General features: G+C 35.2%; 1 protein-coding gene across 32 annotated transcripts in view; it reads right to left on the minus strand.

Annotated features, from left to right (window-relative positions):
* The window catches only part of CFAP20DC (CFAP20 domain containing), a 352,305-nt gene that overhangs the window by 160,830 nt on the left and 169,953 nt on the right, over positions 1-21,522 (minus strand). For 26 of the 32 annotated variants that reach the window (XR_004734664.3, XR_013527405.1, XR_013527404.1 and 23 more), the window contains 4 exons: positions 15,980-16,144; positions 3,333-3,469; positions 2,495-2,657; positions 1,105-1,224 (listed from right to left, as the gene is read on the minus strand). Coding sequence is in view for 26 of the 32 variants with exons in the window: in XM_035275961.3 (XP_035131852.2) it covers positions 1,105-1,224; positions 2,495-2,657; positions 3,333-3,469; positions 15,980-16,144 (585 nt within the window). In the remaining 6 variants the exon portion in view is untranslated. Of the gene's footprint in view, positions 1-1,104; positions 1,225-2,494; positions 2,658-3,332; positions 3,470-12,573; positions 12,828-15,979; positions 16,145-21,522 lie in introns of those variants that run through there. The other 6 variants (XM_035275967.3, XM_035275960.3, XM_008981919.5 and 3 more) reach the window with 3 other exon arrangements.

Consider the following 21,522-nt stretch of genomic DNA (forward strand, 5'->3'; position numbering starts at 1 on the left):
TATTACTTCTTTTGAAATTTATAAAAAGTAAATTTTGAATAACGGTTTACTTTGGTATACTTTACTATCTGATTAAAAGCAAATTAGAGGTAACAACATGAATTGAATGCAGTTTTTTTTTTCAGTAGACTGTTTTAAGCTGCATTTTTATAGAGGTTCACCTTAAAATCTTTGATACTTGCACAGGGATATTTTCGATTTAAGTTTTACAATATGTGATTAAAAAATGCCAAAACCCATAAAATTTTTAAAGGATCTTATATTTTTTTCCTTGGGTTCCACATAAAGTGAAGTGAGTTTTCTTTAAATTATAATTCTTAATAAATGAGAATTTATGACCAAGCTTTTTGAACAAGGTTTTTTCAGCAGCATGTTAAGAAAATGGATCTTAAGGCATTACTGCAAAATTAATTTTCTATCTGCTCTTTCATGAAAAGCATGAAACCTAGCAGGCTAAAATTCAGCCAACCCAGGAATCTTATATTTTTGAGAAATTATGCTAACAGATGTGTACGTAAAACCCTGCGTGGGATCCAGGATAGACTGATATATACTAATCTATATATTCATGCCTCAAATATAATATTTAAGGGAGTAACTACAATGGCCACATGTTTGTCTAGTGCTTTACTGGTTGCAAAGAGTTTAAATTTTAACCTACAGTATATCATATGGTGAAGAATCCAAAGGGAGAGACAGCAAGTATAAACAACAATCTGAAAAGAGCCCAATTTAAAAAGACACAAATGAAACATAAAAATTATAATAAAGTTCAGTTTTAGTAAAGTCTACTAGTGGGAACTTCTATCAAGTTTGGACCATTTTTAAAAAAACATAATTTAAGCTTATTTAGTCTTTGAGAGTACAAGTAGGAATTCCTTTATTTCTGTGGTACCGTCTATGTCTATTTAATCCAGCAAATCTCCGTTAGAGCTCTAAAGCAATTCTTTTGCAGAAAATTTGTTTCCTATAATCCATGTAGAACAGACATTTATATTTTAAATGGATTGGTTCATAATCCTTTGAAATTTACAACCTGCAGAGACAGATTCCATTGCCCTGAATAATATACAGCTATAAGATAGGATTGAAATGGTGCCATACCGCTGGGTGTTTCTGTCCTTTCTCTGCTGGTGCTTTTTAACCATAATCTTCTTCTGTTATTATTCTTATCTGCTGATGGTCCTTGAGGGGGATGCGGATGCATATTATGTAGATTGGCTGCTACATTTTCATATCAAAGAACAAAACCAGAACAGAAAGTGCTATATGGCTTGAAGTAACTCAGTAAATACAATTATCAGTATAATGAAAATATTCATGTATAATTCTGACATAACTTGAAGATACAAAGTGTATCAAAACTACAACTTCATAGAAAATAGGTATTTTTTCCTATTCCAATATTGGGATCCTATCAGGCTTTCAAAATTATTGACATACTTTATTCATGTAGTATAACCTTATAGAGGGCTAAAGTAATTTTACTAATGTTAATAAGACCACATGGTATATTAAAAAACATTAAAAAAATTGAAATTGACAGCCAACACAGAAAAACTAATTCTTCCTTTAAAACAGGAAGTGTAGATAACTATACATTCAACAAGAGCTTAGAGAGCAGCTTCCAAAGGATCCCTGGAGAATGGAGGTCAAACTTGAAGAAGACTTTTTAAGTATGATTTAATTTTGCAATAATAATAATCATAGCAGCATTTAACATTTCCTGAATGCTGAATTTCTTGGTGCAATATTATGCACTTAACTGGTTGTTCCTTTGAATTCTCGCAATGACCCTTTGAGGCACCTGCTATTTATTATTGGTATTAGTGCCAGTAGTAATGCCACTCCCATTTTACAGGGGAGAAAACTGAGGTTCACAGCATTTAAAAAGCTTGATCAAGGTCTCACTGACAGGCAGCTGGGACTGGATATCTATTTATTAATTTCCTTATCTCAGCTTCATACTTCGAGAGGAAAATTTTCTGTGATAGTGATAATTTCTAAATCAAATAAAATGAACTTAAATTTCACATTCTTTGCTTGCCTTTAAATCTCAATTTATAAAATGAGACAAAAATCCTTTTTCACTACAGGGTTTTTTAAATTTTATTTTTGTTGTTGTGAAAAGAAAGAGTACTTTACAAATGTAAGAGATTAATTAAAATATAAAATTAAGCTAAGAACACATAAAATGCACATGGCATTTCCAAAACATAGTGATAATGGAATGCTATTTTATTTCTGCATCAGTTATCATAAAATAAAAACATAGGGTATTATAGCAAGTTGAAATAGTGGAGAAAATAGAATGATTTTAGAAGCTAATATGAGAATTTAAAACATATTTCAAAATCCACCACCCTTTTCATTATTAAATGACAATTCTCTAGATATAACATCTAGACTTGAATATAACTTCTGATTTATCTTAACAAGAATATTTCTCACTATTTTCACTAGCTATCAATCTTTATGCATGATTCTTTCTTACCATGAATAGGTTTAGTCTGCTTTATCTGGCGAATGTTTTCTTTATTTCCTTGCTCCTCAGACTCAGATATCAGTAAGGCTGACACTTCTGTACCATTAACACATTTCTCTACAGTGGACGGCTGGCATGATCGGTTATTTCTGGACCCAACGGATCTCACTGTCTGTAAAGATAAGAAATGAATCTATACATTTTAAAATATAGCCACTACATTTGTTTTCTGTAGAAGCTACATAGTCAAAATAAAATTTGGACCAATGAAGAGTGAGAAAAAAACTAGAGAAAATGAGGTTAAGAAGTGAGGAAAAGGGAAATTATTACAGAAAATTAGAAAGGGAAAGAGAAAAATAACGAGATAAAATAGAAGACATGCAAGTCTCCTAGACACATAAATTAAAATGTGCTTATTTGCTACACTCCATCTTCAGTAGGTAGAAGCTGAATTAAAAATCACTGCATATGTCAGAAATTCAGAGGAAATTAAAAATAAAAAACCTAACATTTGAGAATCTGTTCATTGTAAGGTGTCTAGTTATGATCCAACTCTTTCTCTGAAGGAGATGGCAAACATGCTCACCTATATTTGCCTTTAAATTTTGTGAACATATTTAATGAAAAGAATACTCAAAAATGTTAATTATGTTGACGTGACACAAAGGAAACTCTTTTGAAGTCTTTTAAAATCTGTAATTTCTCTTCCAAATTTATTCATGCCTTCTGCTTTTGGCATGTCATGTCGTGTCTGTCTGTCTCTCCCTCCCTCCCACTACAAGGGGAAGAAAGTCTTCCCTTACCAGGTCAATTGTGCTTAGATAAACTCTTCAAACCTTGCTCCTACCTCGCTGGATATCCTCATGTTATTCCTTCTGCCAGAGAGTGGAGGTGGCCCAAGAACTTTGGATCCAAAGGCGATATGACAAACATCTTGATTTTTACTGTTCCGTGCACTACCTGTTCCTTTGTAAACAAACTGATCTGTTTTGTTAAAGAAAGGTAATAACAGTCCATTAATGGATACAATGACCAGCATCACATTGCAATCTTTCTGAAAATCCAGTCCAGGTGCCATGGGATCCAAATCCTCCCTCCTCCATCAGCACTTATTAAAAACTCAGATGCTAGGGCTCAACATCAGAGACATAAGATGTATAGAATTAAAATCTTGGAGGAATCACAATACTTTTAATAAGTTCCCCCAAGTAATTTTTATACTCGCCGTCATTTGAGAACCACTACCACAAAGTGTTTCTTAAAAAAAAAAGGGAAAAGCTACTATAAAAATACATCTTATTTTTTTTAAGGAAATAATTTAAATAAAATTATTTAACTCAACTGAACAAATATTTAACTGAATACTCTCTCAGGCATTTCCTAGAGGCTGTGATACAAAATGGAGCCTGGAGATGGGGATGAGACCAGTAAACAGGTCCCCAATGTAAGGCAGACCATGGGAATGAAGAATAAGTGACTTCTTCATGGACCATGAATGACTGATGCAATTTCAAGAATAAGAGAAGGAGGATGCCCTAGGCAGAAGAAAGCAGTGGAGTAAAGGCATGGAAGAAGGGAAGGGTAGGGTGTGCTTGGGAGTCAGGAAGTGGCTGGTTTAGCTGGAAGAAGAGGCTAGGGTCATACTGAAAAGAGCCTTAAAATGTGAAGAGCCGATTCTAAATTTGTTAGGCAACAAGGAATCCCTGAAGGTTTTAGGGAGAAAGACAGCAAAATGGTGTCACCTTCAGCACAGGGCAGGTGTGCTCATCAAATCCTGCTGCCTTCCTTTCTGCACACACAGCTAAATTATGTATCTGGGAAAATAAATTATGTTTCCCTGCAGTTAGTTATATGGGCCACATGACTGAATTCTTTTTTTTTTCTTTTTGAGACAGAGGCTTGCTCTGTCACCTAGGCTGGAGTGCAGTGGCATGTTCTCGGCTCACTGCAACTTCTGTCTCCTGGGTTCAAGCGATTCTTGTGCCTCAACCTCCTGAGCAATGGGACTACAGCCACAAACCACCATGTCTGGCTAATTTTTGCATTTTTAGTAGAGATGGGGTTTTACCATGTTGGCCAGGCTGGTCTCCAACTCCTGACCTCAGGTGATTAGCCCACCTCAGCCTCCCAACATGCTGGGATTACAGGTGTAAGCCACTGCGCCGGACCCATGGGACTGAATTATCGCTAATGGACTGTGAGAAGTTTCAGCCATTTCCTGGTCCCTAAAGCCCCCAGCAGAATCCCCCATGTTCTCTATTCCCTCACCTCCTGACAAGACACAGAAGATCTTATGGAGGACTTTAAGGGCTCCAGGAAAGCCACTAGATGCAGGTCCCTGAATGACCACATAAAAGGCTTCCCAAGGAACTCCTGATTGGACTACAACTAAGGGGTTCTTTGTGACTGCAATTGGCATCCTCTGACTAACAGGGCAGGTGACAGTGATGGCCCTTAACTAGAAAGCCTTCTGCTCTGACCCACTTGTAAGACAGAACCAACTTAAATATTACAATGATGGCCACAAGTAAGTCCATATTTGCCCGCCAGTGCTAGGACATGTATGAGTTACTGGCCACTTCCTGTCTGACCTACTCCCTGCAAAAATTCCTACAGCGAGTTAGTTGGTCTCATTAGCCTCTGCTGTAGAGCTATAATTTTACATATTGGGGGATTAAAAACCATTCTCATGCATTGGCATAAGAAAAGACACACAGGTTTGTGACAATATACCATACTCAGCAAGATCCAGATATTTAGGTCTGACTGAAGTAGTGTGTGTACATATGGGTGTGTGGATCTGTTTCATTTGTAATAAATACATCTGAAGACATGGGCAGCGGCTAGATCGCTGAAGTGAACTGAAAGAATTTTTGCTGGACAGAAGACATGAGGTGAGAGGCTATTTATCATATCAGTTTTCCTGAAATTCTTGAAGTCCTATTAGGTAGGAGAGAAATTCCATTTGTCTAAAGGGCAGAATCAGAAGTAATGGGTAGAATTTACTTCAGGAAGCTTTGAGTCCAATATAAGCGTCATTTTTCTCTAAACACGTCTGGTTGTTGAGTTGGTTAAGTTTTCTGCCATTTCAAAGGTGCTCAAGCAGAAGTCTGGATAGCTATGCTGGATGCTGTAAGGCAGGTCCTCAAGCAGAAGGCTGGATAGCTATGCTGGATGCTGTAAGGCAGGTCCTCAAGCAGAAGTCTGGATAGCTATGCTGGATGCTGTAAGGCAGGTCCTCAAGCAGAAGGCTAGATAGCTATGCTGGATGCTGTCAGGCAGATTCAGACATCAGGTGACTTCCTAATTTATATCTCTTAGCGTAGGTCTCACTTCTGAACTCCATTCCTTACATCCAGTAGCCACTTTACCAGCTCCTCTTCAGTGTCTCAAAGGCACTTGAAACTGGAAACCTGGTCTAATGAATGGAATCCCAATCCAACTGGTATGAAAAGTCGGAACCCAGGTGTCATGCTTGACGCCTTCCCCCAGTCTCTCCATGTCGAACCCATGTCTGCTTCCTTCCATCTCCTCCACCAGCACTGACATCCAAGCAAGCCATCCTCCTCCTTTTGGATGATGACAAAGCCTCTCATGTGACTTAGTGTGTTCATTCTGGCGTCCCATGCCATCCCTCCTCCAAAATGCAGACAGAGAGGTTTTATACAAACATAAATCTAATTGAGTTATTATCTTTCCTTCACTTAAAGTTCTTGAATGACATCCCTGCTGCTCTCAGGAGTAACACGAAAAGCTCTTAACATTGCCCACAAAACCCTTCATGTTCTGACATGTCTTAGTGTCTTACACCTTTGATTTTCTGCTCTCTTGGCAGATGCGCCTTCTCAGTTCTTTCTGTCTGCCGGACGGTTTGTGCATGCTGTTCCTGCATGAAGGCTTTTCCTTTCCTTCTTGGCCTTTATGCTTCAGCTCACATATCACTTCCTCAGACAAGTCTTTGCAGACCTTCCTGATTAAGGTAAGTTCCTCTAATATAGGCCCTTCCATAAACTTTCCCTCTTAGAACTTGTCAGAATTGAACTTTTACACGTGTCCATGGGATTCTCTAATTAATGTGTGATTCAGTAGATACAAACTCAGTGGCTTGCTTTTGTCACCCTGAACTGCCAGCACTGAGCCCAGTGCTTGACACAGAATAGGCACATAATCGTTCCTTGCTGAGCAAATGAATGAATTGTTAAATGAAATGAGTCAGAAGGGAAGTTGGATAAAATGACTCAAATATGTCTAACTAAGGTTTGAATTTCATTTTAAGAGAAATCTACCTAGGGGTTTTATGTGTGAATCAAAAAGGAAGACTGGACAGATCTAGGCAACTCCAGGATGTGAGAGATGAGAGAGAAGGGATAACAATGAACAAGATGCTGATATTCACATAAATGATAAAGCTCTCAACAGCTGCAATGCTACAGCACCACAATCAGATGCTATTCAGATTGCACATGAAATTTCCTAGAGTCACCACATAGACTTGGCTATGTGTGTAAATGTATTTTTTTTACCATCCATTTATAAATATCCAATTGGAGTCAATAAAAGTCTCTCAAAATTGACAATAGGAAGAAATGACACTCACATTCCAGCCCAATTGGAAAAATCTATTACAGTCAATATTTGTGCCTTTTGTGACTAAGTAGAACAAATTCTAGACTATTTCTCAAATGCTAATTTTGTCAGAGAAAAATGGCCGCTGAGAGTACTGAGGGGCTACATGGGACATGGTGTGGGCCTGGGAAGGAGTTCTGTACCAGCACAGGGCCTTTCTTCTCTCTTCCAATCCTGGGAACTCAATGTTTAAATAAGGGCCTATTTTTCTGTTCAAATATTGTACAAGAACAATTTCCTGATGTTTTATCATATTCTTTATCTATAAGTAAGTTTCCCCTCAATTAATGTAAGTTCTTTATAGAAAGACCATAAATTTGGCACTGTATATACCTCCATTAGCTAAGCCCAGCTTAGCACACTGTAGGCAATGGATAAATCTCACCAAAATTATGGAAAAATAAAAATTAAATAGAACTTTTGTGGGGAGGGAGTACATTAGAAATCATACTGACTCAGTTCCAACTAAAATTTGACAAAATGAACACATTAACCAGTTCATAGTAATTAACAAAATTAAAACTCCTAAATACTTCAAATTTCTTAAAGGAATCTCTTGCTTCGTAGTGGATACCCAGAGTCTATTAAAGATACGCCCACACCTGATATGCTATCATCCCCTAAATCACAGAAAACAGACATTCTATATTTCATAATCCTATCTACTATGGAATTTCTTAAAGAGTAATCTACCACAGCATATTTAAATTAATGTTTATTTTTAAAAATTTTGCACATTTTGCTACATTTTATTTTCTGCAAAGTATACCAATATTCCACTATTTAGTGTCTCTTTAATTAATAGACCTCATTAAACTTGTTATTATAATGAACACACCAATTCTTAAATCCTGCTTCACTTTAATAAATCTGTGTATAATCATATTGTCACAATTATCTCTATAAATATGTACTGTGCTATGCAGCTACCATAATCGGGTCCTAATTAACATCTACTAAGAAAAGTAACTTAGAACTTTGGTTTCTAAAATAAAAAGTAGAAGAGACGAAGTTTCCATAATGAGAAAAATCTTAATAAAAGAAAACTACAAGCAGAAACGCATGCTTTTGAATTCTAAGAGGAGCACTTTTAAGAGCTGATATCAATATGCATAATATAAGGTTAAAAATCAAGATTAGATTAAAGTCATGCTCTAGGCATTTCATTTTCTTGAGTTTGCAGAAAATGAACTTGGTGTAGGTCAGAGATGTTACCATTAATTATTTTGCTATTTTACTGAGGGGTACATGCCTTTGTAGTTAGATTGTAAAACCTGAGGGTCTACTCTCTAATTGTCTTTTAGAAAAATAAATATTCATTTTTGTCTCAAGATACAGTGTTCTAATTATTATCGTCATTTAAGTTTGCATGGTTTTCAAAGCTTAACCAGAAAAACCTGCCGAATTTTTAACTCTAATCACTGAGGGGTCATGCTCAAGACTTACGTTTATTATCAACAATCAAATCAGAATTAAAGCTGGTACCAAAAGTCCAGACTTGAATTGGATTACTTTTCATTGTAGTAAATGTGCATTATTATTAAGAATGTATCAAATACTAAAAAGACTGATTTTGTACAGCAGTATTATTTTAGACAAGGTACTTAACCTTTCTAAACTTCATCTCTTCATCCGGAAGATTGGGATACTAAGAGTACTGAAGTCATGGCATTTTTTGTTACAGTACATGAAAAAATGCATGTAACATGTTAAATGCTGTGCCCAGTAGACAGTAATATGTTACTAATACCTAGTAAATATGCTATTAATACCTTTCATCATGAAAAGTGTTCAACAGTTTACAAAGTCTGTTCACAGTCATTTGTGTGTTTCTTCATCCACACTTTTAGTAGTGACTAGGCACTTGGTCAGGGAGGTATTGCTCTAATACTGTGTAAGACAGGGCGTAAGGTGGACACAGTCACCTCCTTCAAAGAGCTCAGAGTCTAATGGGGAAGATGGATGTTAAAGCATGTAATTTATAAATAACTACATGATTATATCTGTGATAAGAACTATGAAGGAACAGTTTGAAAGGTTCTAAGTGTGTTTCACAGGACCTTGGTATCTGGTCTTTCAGGTCAGAGTAATAACTTTCAACTTCATACTTAAAGGGTGATGAATACCAGGATACATGCTCTGTTTCTCTGCAATTTCCAATCACCTGTGCAGTAGTATAATTCCATGTCCACAGAAGAAGAAACTGAGGCTCACAATGTTTAGAGATCTATCCATACTCAGAGCAGGGGGCTTAGAAGCCAAGTGCCCAAATGCCTCTTACTGTGTGTGTGTGTGTGTGTGTGTGAACCACATATGATGATGCCCTCTGTGGATCAGGAGGTCATTGAAGCAGATTCTTCCCATACCCACTTATTTTCTGTGCAATTTTGTAAAGCTATCTAACTTAAAATTTTTGTTTTGCTACCTGAAAAACTGGGTTTATAATGATTATATAGAATAAGTATCAAAACTGCATGAATATGATAATTCAGTGCATGTGATGAGGACTAATGGGGTTTATGAGGAATCCAACACAGAACATAATACAATAATATCCATTTTCAGAGGGGAAAAATAGGGCTGTGGGGACCAGGGAGGGCAGGAAAAAGGGAGCAGGGCAAACTGAAGTGGCTTCAGTGCCAGGCAGGTAACACACAGATGGCAAGCAGGCACATGCAGAATGTAGGGCAACTGTGGCTAATTTGAGATTGCATGCCCAATGCAAAGTATTTTAATTGAAAGCTTTTCTAGACCTGTTGGAGGACTGTCAGTCTGTAAACCTAGAAAGCCCAGTGAAAAGAAAAGCAAAAAGACAAATGACTAAAGCAGGAAGGGCCCCGGGCAATTAAAATGTCTTCAACTTTTGCAAATAATTAAAACCAGACCTTAGCCTTACCTCATTAATATAAAGTTTAAGACACTTTTTGAAAGGCAATAAAATAATATTAAAAACTAAAATTAGATCTTTTTCTCCTCTGAACTGGAGTAGGGCCTTAGACAATGTATAAATACCACTTGTGTGTAAAGTTAGGATATTCAGACAAGATAAAAAGTAATAAAGCACAGGATATTGCTTTTCTTCATAAACTCTTAATTTATTAAAAAGTCAGAATTGGCCTACTTTTTTTCTTTACTCCTAATGAGCAAATAAACTTTTTTTTAGGGAAACAAGTTTATAATTTCAAGAAAACTTTCAATTTTGGATAACCAGCACAGCTTGTTTACGAGCCATGGTAGATAATTTCCATCATTTGGGCTTGGAAATACGGCAAGAGAAGAAGAGAAGAAGGCTTTCTAGGAAAATGATGCTTAAAACTATTATGGTAATAAGAAACTGCTTAAAGGGAGTGAGCAGTTAAGAATGCACCTCTGAAAGCAGCCTGCTTGGTCAAATACCAGGCCCACTGCTCACTACTTGATCTTTGCAAGCCTCAGTTTCCTCATCTATAGAATGGTGATTATTGAGTAGAGTTAACAATAATGTATTGCATATTTCAAAACAGCTAGAAGAAAGGTTTTGAATTCTCATTACCAAGAAATAATAAATGTTCAAGGTGATGGATATGTTAACTTCTCTGATTTGATTATTACACAGTTTATACATGCATTGAAATATCATGTTGTACCCCACAAATATGTACAATTATTATGTATCAATCATAAAAGGGTGATTATGATGGCATCTACATAAAAGGGTGTGAGAGAGGATTAAATGTATGAACTATGTAAAGGGTTCAGTGCTTAGAACACAATAAAAACTACTAAATGGTGGCTCTGATTATAATGATGATGATTTATTACTAAATACCCTTATCTGCTCAAATCATTTGGCTAGTATTTCATTCATTCATTTAATTACTCAACCAACAAATATTTACTGAGCTCCTGGAAAGTACTAAGCATTGAGCTAGGTGCTAGGAACACAACAATAAATAGGATCCTGCACTTTTCTAGAGGGGGAGACAGCAATAAGGAAGCAATCAAGTGAACAGGAAAACATCAGGTAGCGATAAATGCTGTGCTGAAAGGAAAAACTGGGTGACCTGACAGAAAGAGTGTCTTGGGGGCTGATGGAGGGCATTGATTATTATAGCCCCGAGTTCACCAGTAGTGAAAAAGTATCTGAAAAGTCATAGTTCAACTAAAATATCTCAAAATTCATATCGAGGTAGCATAGATAACCATATATTATATATTTACCTATTAAACCATAAATTAAAAAGTTGTTTAAAATTTAACTATATATAGACTTTGCTAATAATTCTGGATTTCCTCCTTATTAAATGTATTAATTAAAATATTGATATTAAACAGAGAAATGTATTTTAATTTTACAAGTCTTAGAATTTTTCAAAATACGGAAAAGTATAAAGAAGAAACTAGAAATGTCCCATAATTACTCTGACATAAAACAATCATTGACATACATCATGAATATAATTAGAAAGTTAAAATTCTGTAATAGAGAAGGATATAAAACTAGAAGTAAAATGCTTATCTTACTGTTCCTATCTGCACTAGTCCCTGTTCTCAAAGGTAATTATCAAGTTTCTTGTGTTTCCTTAAAAAAATTTATGCATATATCATATGTAGGTAACTATCTTTTTTTATTTCTATCAATGAGATCATACTGAAACAGCATTCGTGGTTTCTATTTTTTTCACTGACTGACACAGCTTTGAGACCTTTCCAGGCCATCACAGGCAGAGCAGATCATTCTTGATAAAACTGCAGTGATATCTTATTGTGTGATTATTGAGTCATTTCCCTACTGTACACAGTTTGTCTCCAGGTTTTTGCTATTACAAGCAATGTAGTCATAAACATCTAAAAAAGAAATGTAAAGGTAGGTATGAGACAATCCTGCTAAAGTAACACAATTGTCAAACTGGCTAAATGCATTTAATATTATGTTTTATATTATTAAAGTTCTTTCAATATTTGGCAGAAAATTTACAGAAAAATTAAAACTCACTCTATAAATGGTTTTTGACATTTTTCTATAAGATTCCACAGATACTGATCAATAAGATCCATATTTAATGGATATTATTTACACTTAATATTTTTTAAACGAAGGAATGTCATTAGTTATGTTTCACTTTTATTGAAGATAGGAAAGAGGATACATGATTCAAACGTAAGAGATGACGTAGTTTATTTTGAATTATCACACCTTGGAACTAAAAATTGTGAGATCTCTTCAACGAACAATCCTAAGACAAGGCTAATCAAAAGTCAGAGTTTAGAAAAGAAGAAATTAATGAGTGTCTTGGTTTATTCTGAAGTCAGAATCTAACTCCTTTTCCTTTTAGGTTATCCTACTTCACAGTGGATCTTAAAAAATTTGAATCTTGCTTTCATAGTGTATAACCAAAAGAAGAATTTTTAATAAGGATTTCACCACTGTCAAAAATAGTTAGATGATTATTTCATGTGTTTTGCATGATGCATTAACTTACCCATTTGCAATTGTGCTAGGAGCTAGGGATGTCAGTCTCTTCTGACTTAAAAAGGAGTAAAAATCCAATAAGATGGTTGCTGTGGACAGGAGGGCACTTGGGAAGACTGCCTTGTAATTTTTAAGTAAATTACTAGTTTTGATTTGTGCTTAGTGGACCACTGCATCTTGTCACTAGTAGCTGAATGCTCAACTTCAATAACCAGATCTGATTCTCTGGTTCAATTAAACTGGGGTCCCATTAATGAAAGTAAGGTCATCAGATTCCACAATCTTCTGCAACAGTCATTAGTTCATCTGCACTGGGAATTTACAAAGTGAATAGTGTAAATGTGTGGTTTTTGGAAACAATTATTTTATCAGTTTCATTAAATGTGCTTGATCAAGTTATATGCTATTCAACAAAATGCACTCCAAAACAGTTACAAGTTTTTAGGTTTTCTTTTCAGCTTGTATGAAAACACTAGAAAGCACCCACAGAAAACAGCTACTTCTTTCTCTAAAGGTTTCACTGGGATCTCTCAATATGTGCATTTATAATAAAATACTACAATTTACATGAGTACTCCATGTCAATTAAACACAATTTCTCATGTAATTCCAATCTCATTGTGGGGAGTCCACTTTTTAGAAAGACAAAAACAAGTAGTTCAAATGAAGAAATAATTCTTGGCTTTTCCATGATTAAAAAGCCTGTCCCCGGGCTTTATTCATTAGCTACACCTTTCAAACAGCTTACACAAAGAACAAGAATGATTACTATATTCACTGATAGTAAGCTTCAAAGCTCACAAATGTCAAAATCAGCAATTGAAAAGTATTTACAGAAAGAGAAACACAAAGTGCAACTTATATTTGTGTAATCTTAGCTGGCATACACGTGCAATGAGATTTATTTAAGAAAAGCAATCATAAACCCTATGGTTACCAATGAATATAAATATAATTAGGATTCACAGAGCAGAAGAAATATGCTATTAGATGACAATTATTCATTTCTGTATATATGACTCATGTTGACTATTATGCATTGAGAGTCCATTTATGGAAGTTGCAAAATATATATTAATATCCTTTTATGACTTGGGTTCAAATATGCCCTATGAAAAAGTTGTGTTTAACTATAACATTGAATTAATGATGCAATTAATATTTATTCAAATTTCCATTTAATTTCACACACTATAAGTGTTATTGAACTTTAAATTGAAAAAGACACTTAAAATATCTGGATATAGACTTGCACTTTCATTTAAAGACATAATTAATTCTTAAAACATTAAGCTAGAGGAAAAAAAAGCATTTACAATTGCAAACAATTATCTGATATGCTTTATAGTTTAGCATTGTTATTGAGAGTTATCACAGCATGTTAGATACAGATATAGTATTTGTTACAGAACACACTCTTATTTTATTCTGTGGTAAATCTTTCATTAAGATTGAATTGTGACCCAAACTGTTTATAATGGCTACCTGGGTAGTGAGATCTTTTTAATCCTTTTATGTATATATTTTCTAAAGGGTCTTTAATAATCATGGATTGTATACAGTGTCTCTCTCTGTCTAAATATAGTATATATAGCAAGCATACAAATTCTCAACTGTGTGTGCTTGTGTTGCTATCAAAAAGTCCTACCTAAAGTTGGTAATTGTGGAAGCAGGTAATGAGTACATGGGGATTGTTCATCATACATTCTCTTGGATTTTCTGTAAGTTTGAAAATGTCATAACAAAGGGCTAAATAATGTACGGTCTATTTATACATAGTTGTCTGCTAGGATTTATACTGAAAAGGCTATTGAATGGGTCCCAATTCTCTGGGAATATACAATTTAGGACACATAATACTGATGAAGATTGACATATAGAACATACCCCAAGAATAAATGAACATGAAAACAAGTACAGAGAAGACAATGAGTTCACTTTTGAAACTGTCATACCACGTTTATCTCCTTTCTCGTTTCTCCTTTGACTTCCCTCAAACTTTGACCATTCTTAGAATCACCGAGCCTTGCCAGTTTTCCTGCAGTTTCTCTCAGGGCCATTGCTTTCCACTTTCAGAGCTAATGTGAGTTTGGGCCTTTACCATTTTAAGCCTAGATTGCTGCAAAGACATCTTAGTTGTGCTCCTTAATGTCTGGTCTCACTTGATTTCAAAATTCACCTTGAATCCTGCTGTTAAATTCAACTTCTTAAAACAGAAATTATCATTCCTCTCCCTTAAAAAACTGAAGCCCATTTCTCTCGTATTCTTCCAGCACAGTCATTCTGCTTACTAAGGCCCTTCCTCTTATTACTCCTTCAGTAAACTTATCCACCCATTTTGCTGTCTCCTTGTTTTTGCTCAGTCTTCTGCCCCATTTTACCCTTCCAACAATCTCACATCTATTTATTTATGTAATATATATTTGTATATATATAGTATAGGCTGGATATATATATATAGTATATAGTTGGATATATATAGTATAGGTTGGATACTTTCAAGATCTTCTTCCTCCCTACATGTCCTGTGATTACCACCATCATTTAACCTTTCTCTGAATTACTTCAGTGTTTGTGAGGGTCACCTGAATCAGACGACCTTTGTGGAATAAGTGATCCAGTGGTCTATCCTAGGCCAATTATATTAGAATCTCTAGGGGACAGATATCAGAAAAAAAAATGTAACATTAAAAATGTCTCTAGCCTGTAAGGAGGTGATTCTAACATGTAGGTAGTTGAGAACCATGCATCTAGATAATAATTTTCTTCATTTGTAAATACTACTCATTCATTTGGTTAAAAGCTATGGTTTCTATCACAGAGGTAGAATACTGGCAGCCCTAACATGTTTTGTTTGGACCATGGAATGTTTTCAAAACATTTTAGACAATGTTTTAAAATTGGGAGATTTATTTAAACATTCGGATATCCAGCTCCTCTTGAAAAAAATCAGAGATCTAGTGAGACTGGGCCTGCCATTTTGAAAGGCATCACTGGCTAGAACTGAATTGTAGCTCTCCCTTCTAGACTGAGGGCACTTCCAGTTGGCTTCAGTCCCCACTACTCCCTACAATTCCCTCACAGGGGCTCAGCGTTAATTGCTATTTCATGTATTATTTGCACAGTTGTTAAAGTTATGTTTCTCATAATACCACGACCATTTCTCTCACAGCTGAAGCTGAAAATATCCTATGTGTCAAATACTCAGGCAACCAGCCCACTTTATTCATTTATGTTATCTTCCTGGCCTTGTTAGTGATCAGAGTTTGTAGCCCCCGCCCTGGTATGTGGCAAGTATACCCTGTTAAGTGCTAAGGATACAGAAGAATGAGGGACAGTGTCCTTTTTGGAGGAAATCACAGTTATGGGGGAGATGCAGACATATTACACTTATAATTAAGTGCCTGAGTGTGTACCTGATTCTGCTGTTCTTAGAGGATGGCCTCCAAATTTTATTTCAGTCTGGCGAAGTTTAGTCATGTTTAGCAACTGTGTGACGTGCGGAACATCTGTCGTTAGTTGACAGCTTCGTGGTATAATGTCTGTAGGCTCATCTGTTGAAAAGGGAACACCATAGATGGCTGGAAATAAAGACAAACATTCTTTTTCAAAATGTAAGCCATTTCTGCCAAATGGACATATCATATAAATGAAACCAATTAAAATAAAAGATTTTAGCATATATGACTTTGCACGATATTCAACCTTTCAGCCCTCATTTCCTCATCTGTAAAATGAGCATGAGAATTTTACTGCTTGCTTCCTAGGATAGACAGCATTAAATGAGATAAAGCTTATATGAAGTGAGTTCAGAGAACTATACAATAAATAAGAACATGCATTGGAAATATTCCATATTTTCTTTTTAATACTAGAAGTGTGACTTGAGAAAACTAGTTAGGAATGCACCATTTGAGATTTCTGGGAGTACCCACAGCCATTATATGAGTAAATTCGTTTTTTAACTTTTTATTTTGAAATAATTTTAGACTTTTAGAAAAGTTGGAAAAGTTCAGAGAGTTTCTTATTACTCTTTACCCAGCTTCCTGTTAGCATCTTACCTTCTAATAATTTCAAAATAATAGCTTATCATACTTACAATAGCATTTTATTTTAATTTCATTCATATATATTTAAATATCATGGATATTTAAATTTTATCTTTTAAAAATTGTTTTTAATTGACAAATTGGAATTGTACATATTTGTAGTGATGTTTAGATACATGGAATATATGGTGAACGGATGAGGATAATTAGCATATTCATCATCTCAAACATTTATTATTCCTTTTTGGTGGGTACATTAAATATCTTCCAATGTATTTGAAAGTATATAACATTATTGTTACATATAGTCCTCTTACAGTGGTTTTCCTCCTATCTAGCCATACGTTTGTATTCTTTAACAAATCTTTCTCTAGCTCTCCCTTCCCCCCTACCATTCCCAGCATCTAGAATCCTCTGTTCTTCTTTTTACTTTAAGAAATCAGCTTTTTAAAGCTTCCACATGCGTGAGAATATATGGTGTTTAACTTTCTGTTCCTGGCTTATTTCTCTTAACATAATGTCCAGTTCTATCCATGTTGTTGCAAATGACAGAAATTCATTCTTTTTTATGGCTGAATAGTATTCCATGGTGTATGTATACCACCTTGTCTTTATTCATTCATCTGTTGTTGGATACCTATGTTGATTCTGTATCTCAGCTATTATGAATAGTGCTGCAATAAACATATGAGTGCAGATGTCTCTCCGTAATTTCCTTTTTAGTAAATGTTCTGTTCAGGTTTGTAAGCCATTTTACTATTAGTACTTCTTTTTCTATTTATTTATATGACCTCTTTTATAGTAAATACATTAAGCCTTGTCATTTGTAGCAAGTGGGAATATAAATTAGTATTAATATTCTAGAAAGAATTTACTATGTGTACCAAAGCCTTAAAATGTTCATACCATTTTACTCAATAATTTCATTTTATGAATCTATTCTAAAATTAAAAAAATTAGAAACTCAAGGATCTATGCAAATAAATGTTTATAATTTCTGAAAAATAAATTTCTAGTACTTGAGGAGTGTTCAGCACATTACAGTGTTTCATGGGATGAGACAGTGAAGAGCCACAATAAACTGAATTTATGAATATGTCTTCATGAAATGGGAAAGGCTTGAGATAAGAAGTTAAATGAAAAAAATATATACAAAAACTCTATCTCAACCATAGAAAATAGATTTATAAAATACATGAATGGGTTGGGTGTGGTGGCTCAAGCCTGTAATCCCAGCACTTTGAAAGGCTGAGGTGGGAGGATTTCATGCCCAAGTTCAAGACCAGCCTGGGTAACATAGCCATACCCCATCTCTCTTAAATAAATAAATAACCAGCCACTCAGGAGGCTGAGATGCGAGAATCACTTGAGCCTGAGAGGTGGAGGCTGCAGTGAGCTGTGATTGCACCACTGCATTCCAGCCTGGGAGACAGAGAGAGACCCTGTCTTAAAAAAGAAAAAGAAAGAAAAAAAATTGTGAATGGCAAAGTGTGAAAGGAAATATACCAAATGAAAAATAACTTTATGTCACTAGCTTAAGCAGTTTTTAATTTTATTCACAATAATTTCTATATATGTTTGATTTTCATTAAAGTTTCTGTTTGTAGAATGCAGTGGAAAAATTTTGTGTGTGTATATGTGAATGTATGTAGTCATGAAAATTCAATGAATCATCCCTCAAAAAACTTCCTTATGTATAATTCTCACAGTTTATAAAAGCAAATAGAAGAGGTTTCTATGCATCCTAGCCATGGCATTTTTCTAATTAGATCCTAATGTCCTAATCTGAAAAAGGAAAATCAGTCATCTAACTAAAAACTTAAATACTCATCAGCAGTGTAATGATTTCTAAATATCCTAATGCTCTAGACATTAAAAATGTGCTAGATTTACAAATATTAGTTTTCAGATAATCTTTGTCCATCCATACTTTGCCATCAATATTTAGAAGATCTATATAAAGTAACTGAGCAAATGAACTCTCAAAATAGTAAACATTTCAAATAACATAACTAAAGTAACCTAACTTCAGATATATTTGACATATACTTCAAAATTCCTTTGAAATAGAAAAAGGTAATTTCCACATCAATGCCAATATTAATAAATGAAGATTTTAAAATTAGAAGATGAAGAGAATTCTGGAGGCCAGTGAAAACCTGAAATAAAGTTATGTCTTCTCAACCCTTCCATGACAAGAATCATGGAAACTTCAGCTTACCACGCTTGTGTGACAGATACAAGGATACAATGGCATACAAAATTTGAAATGTATGAACACAAAACAGTTTCCAACTAACAAGAGAAAGACATCAAATCACTAGTAATCATAAATTCCTAAGCTTTTATGGAAGATAGAACAAGGCAGGGACTATCACAAAACTGCAATCTGAATCTTAAAGGAACATGCAGATCAGACTTCACATTAAAAGTCTCAAATCCAATCTGCATCATCCATCATCTTTTCTTTCTCTATATCTACTTTCCCTTTGCACATACTTTCCCTCTCATTGGATTATTCTTTAAGGGAAACAGTGACTAGTATAAAATTGGCAATAAAAGGAGAAATTTTTTAAAAATTGATTATTTTAAAATAAAGACTAACCATTAAACCCATCTAGAACTACTAGTACAAAAGCTTTCTCTGAGACTTCATGGTGGAATACTTGGAAAGGGACTTTAGTCTCATTTTTATGAAATCAAACTATCAAAGCGCTTTAGGACCATCTATTACCTGGCAGCTGGATGTTCTGTAGCACTAAATGGAAATTCACTCATCTCCCCCGGCTCACCACTAACTACCATCTTTTCTACGTCCAATTACAAAGTCATTTTATTTTTAGCATATACAGCTTAGTTTTAAAATAAAGGTTAAGCAAGAAAACAGCATAGACCCTATATAAAAATTAAATAGTGCTTCTTTGGGAGTTTTCAGAAAGCATGATCTGCTTTCACTTATTTACCCATTCTGTCATTCAAAAAATATTTATTGAGGCTCTACTATATGCCTGGCATATATTTAATGGCTGGGAATCTAGTGGTGAGCCAGAGTGACCCTGTCTTTGCCTTCTTGAAGCTTACACCTAGCAGAGAATACAAAACAAAATCAAATAATTTTTTTTCACCTTTTAAGTTCAGGGGTGCATGTGCAGGGTGTGCAGGTTTATTATAGAGGTAAATGTGTGCCCTGGTGGTTCACTGCACAGATCATCCCATCACCTGGGTATTAAGCCCAGCACCCATTAGCTATTCTTCCTGATGCTCTTCTTTCCCCAATCCCTGACAGGCCCTAGTGTGTGTTCTCGCTCCATGTGTCCATGGGTTCTCATCATTCAGCTACAACTTGTGAACACATGCAGTGTTTAGTTTTCTGTTCTTCCATTAGTTTGCTGATGATAATGGCTTCCAGCTCGATGTCACTGCAAAGGACATGATCTTGTTCCTTTCTGGGGCTGTATAGTATTCCATGGTGTCTATGTACCATATATTCTTTATCCAGTCTATCATTGATGGGCATTTAGGTTGATTCCATGTCTCTGCTATTGTGAAGAGTGCTGCAGTGAACATATGCATGCATGTATCCTTATAGTAGAATTATTTATAGTCCTTTGGGTATATACCAAGTAATGGGATTGCTGGGTCATGATATTTCTACCTATCGCTCTTTGAGGAACTGCCACACTGTCCTCCATGACCGATGAACCATGAACCAATTTATACTCTACCAACAGTGTAAAATTATTCCTTTTTCTCCACAACCTCACCAGCATCTATTTGTTTTTGGCTTTTCAGTAATAGCCATTCTGACTGGCATGAGATGGTATCTCATTGTGTTTTTGATTTCTATTTCTCTAATAATCAGTGATACTGAGTTTCCATGTTTGCTGGCTGCATGTATGGCTTCTGAGGAGTGTCTGTTCATGTCCTTTGCCCACTTTTTAATGAGGTTGGTTTTTTTCTTGTAAATTTCTTAAGTTCCTTGTAGACTCTGGATATTAAACCTTTGTCAGATGGACAGATTGCAAAAATATTCTCCTATTCTCTATGTTGTCTGTTTACTCTGATGATGGTTTCTTTTGCTGTGCAGAAGCTCTTTAGTTTAATAGAGCCCGTTTGTCAATTTTTGCTTTCACTGCAATTCCTTTTGGTGTTTTCATCATGAAATCTTTGGTCATGCCTGTGTCCTGAGTGGACAAATCTTTGACTGTGTCTATGTCCTGAATGCCCAGATTTTCTTCTAGAATTTTAATAGTTTTGGATTTTACATTTAAGTCTTTAATCCATCTTGAGTTGATTTTTGTATATGGTGTAAGGAAGGGGTCCAGCTTCAATCTGCTGCATATGGCTAACTGGTTATCCTAGTACCATTTATCGAATATTGAGTCTTTCCCCATGCATTGATTTTGTCAGCTTTATTGAAAATCAGATGGCTGTAGATGTGTGGCTTTATTTCTAGGCTCTCTATTCTTTTCCATTGGTCTATGTGCCTGTTTTTGTACCAGTACCATGCTGTTTTGGTTACTGTAGCGTTGTAGATTGAAGTTGGGGAGTGTGATGCCTCCAGCTTTGTTCTTTTTGCTTAGGATTGTCTTGGCTATACAGGCTCTTTTTTTGGTTCCATATGAATTTTAAAGTAGTTTCTCTCTAATTCTGTGAAGAAAGTCAATGGTAGTTTAATGGAAATAGCATTAAATCCTTAAATTACTTTGGGCAATATGGCCATTTTCAGGATATTGATTCTTCTATGACCATGGAATGTTTTTTCATTTGTGTCCTCTCTGATTTCTTTGAGAGTGGATTGTAGTCCTCCTTGAAGAGGTCCTTCAATTCCCTTATTAGCTGTATTCCTAGGTATCTTATTTTTTTGTGGCAATTGTGAATGGGAGTTCATTCATGATTTCACTCTCTGC

The sequence above is a fragment of the Callithrix jacchus genome, chromosome 15 (genome assembly GCF_049354715.1).
Source record: "Callithrix jacchus isolate 240 chromosome 15, calJac240_pri, whole genome shotgun sequence".
Taxonomy (NCBI): domain Eukaryota; kingdom Metazoa; phylum Chordata; class Mammalia; order Primates; family Cebidae; genus Callithrix; species Callithrix jacchus.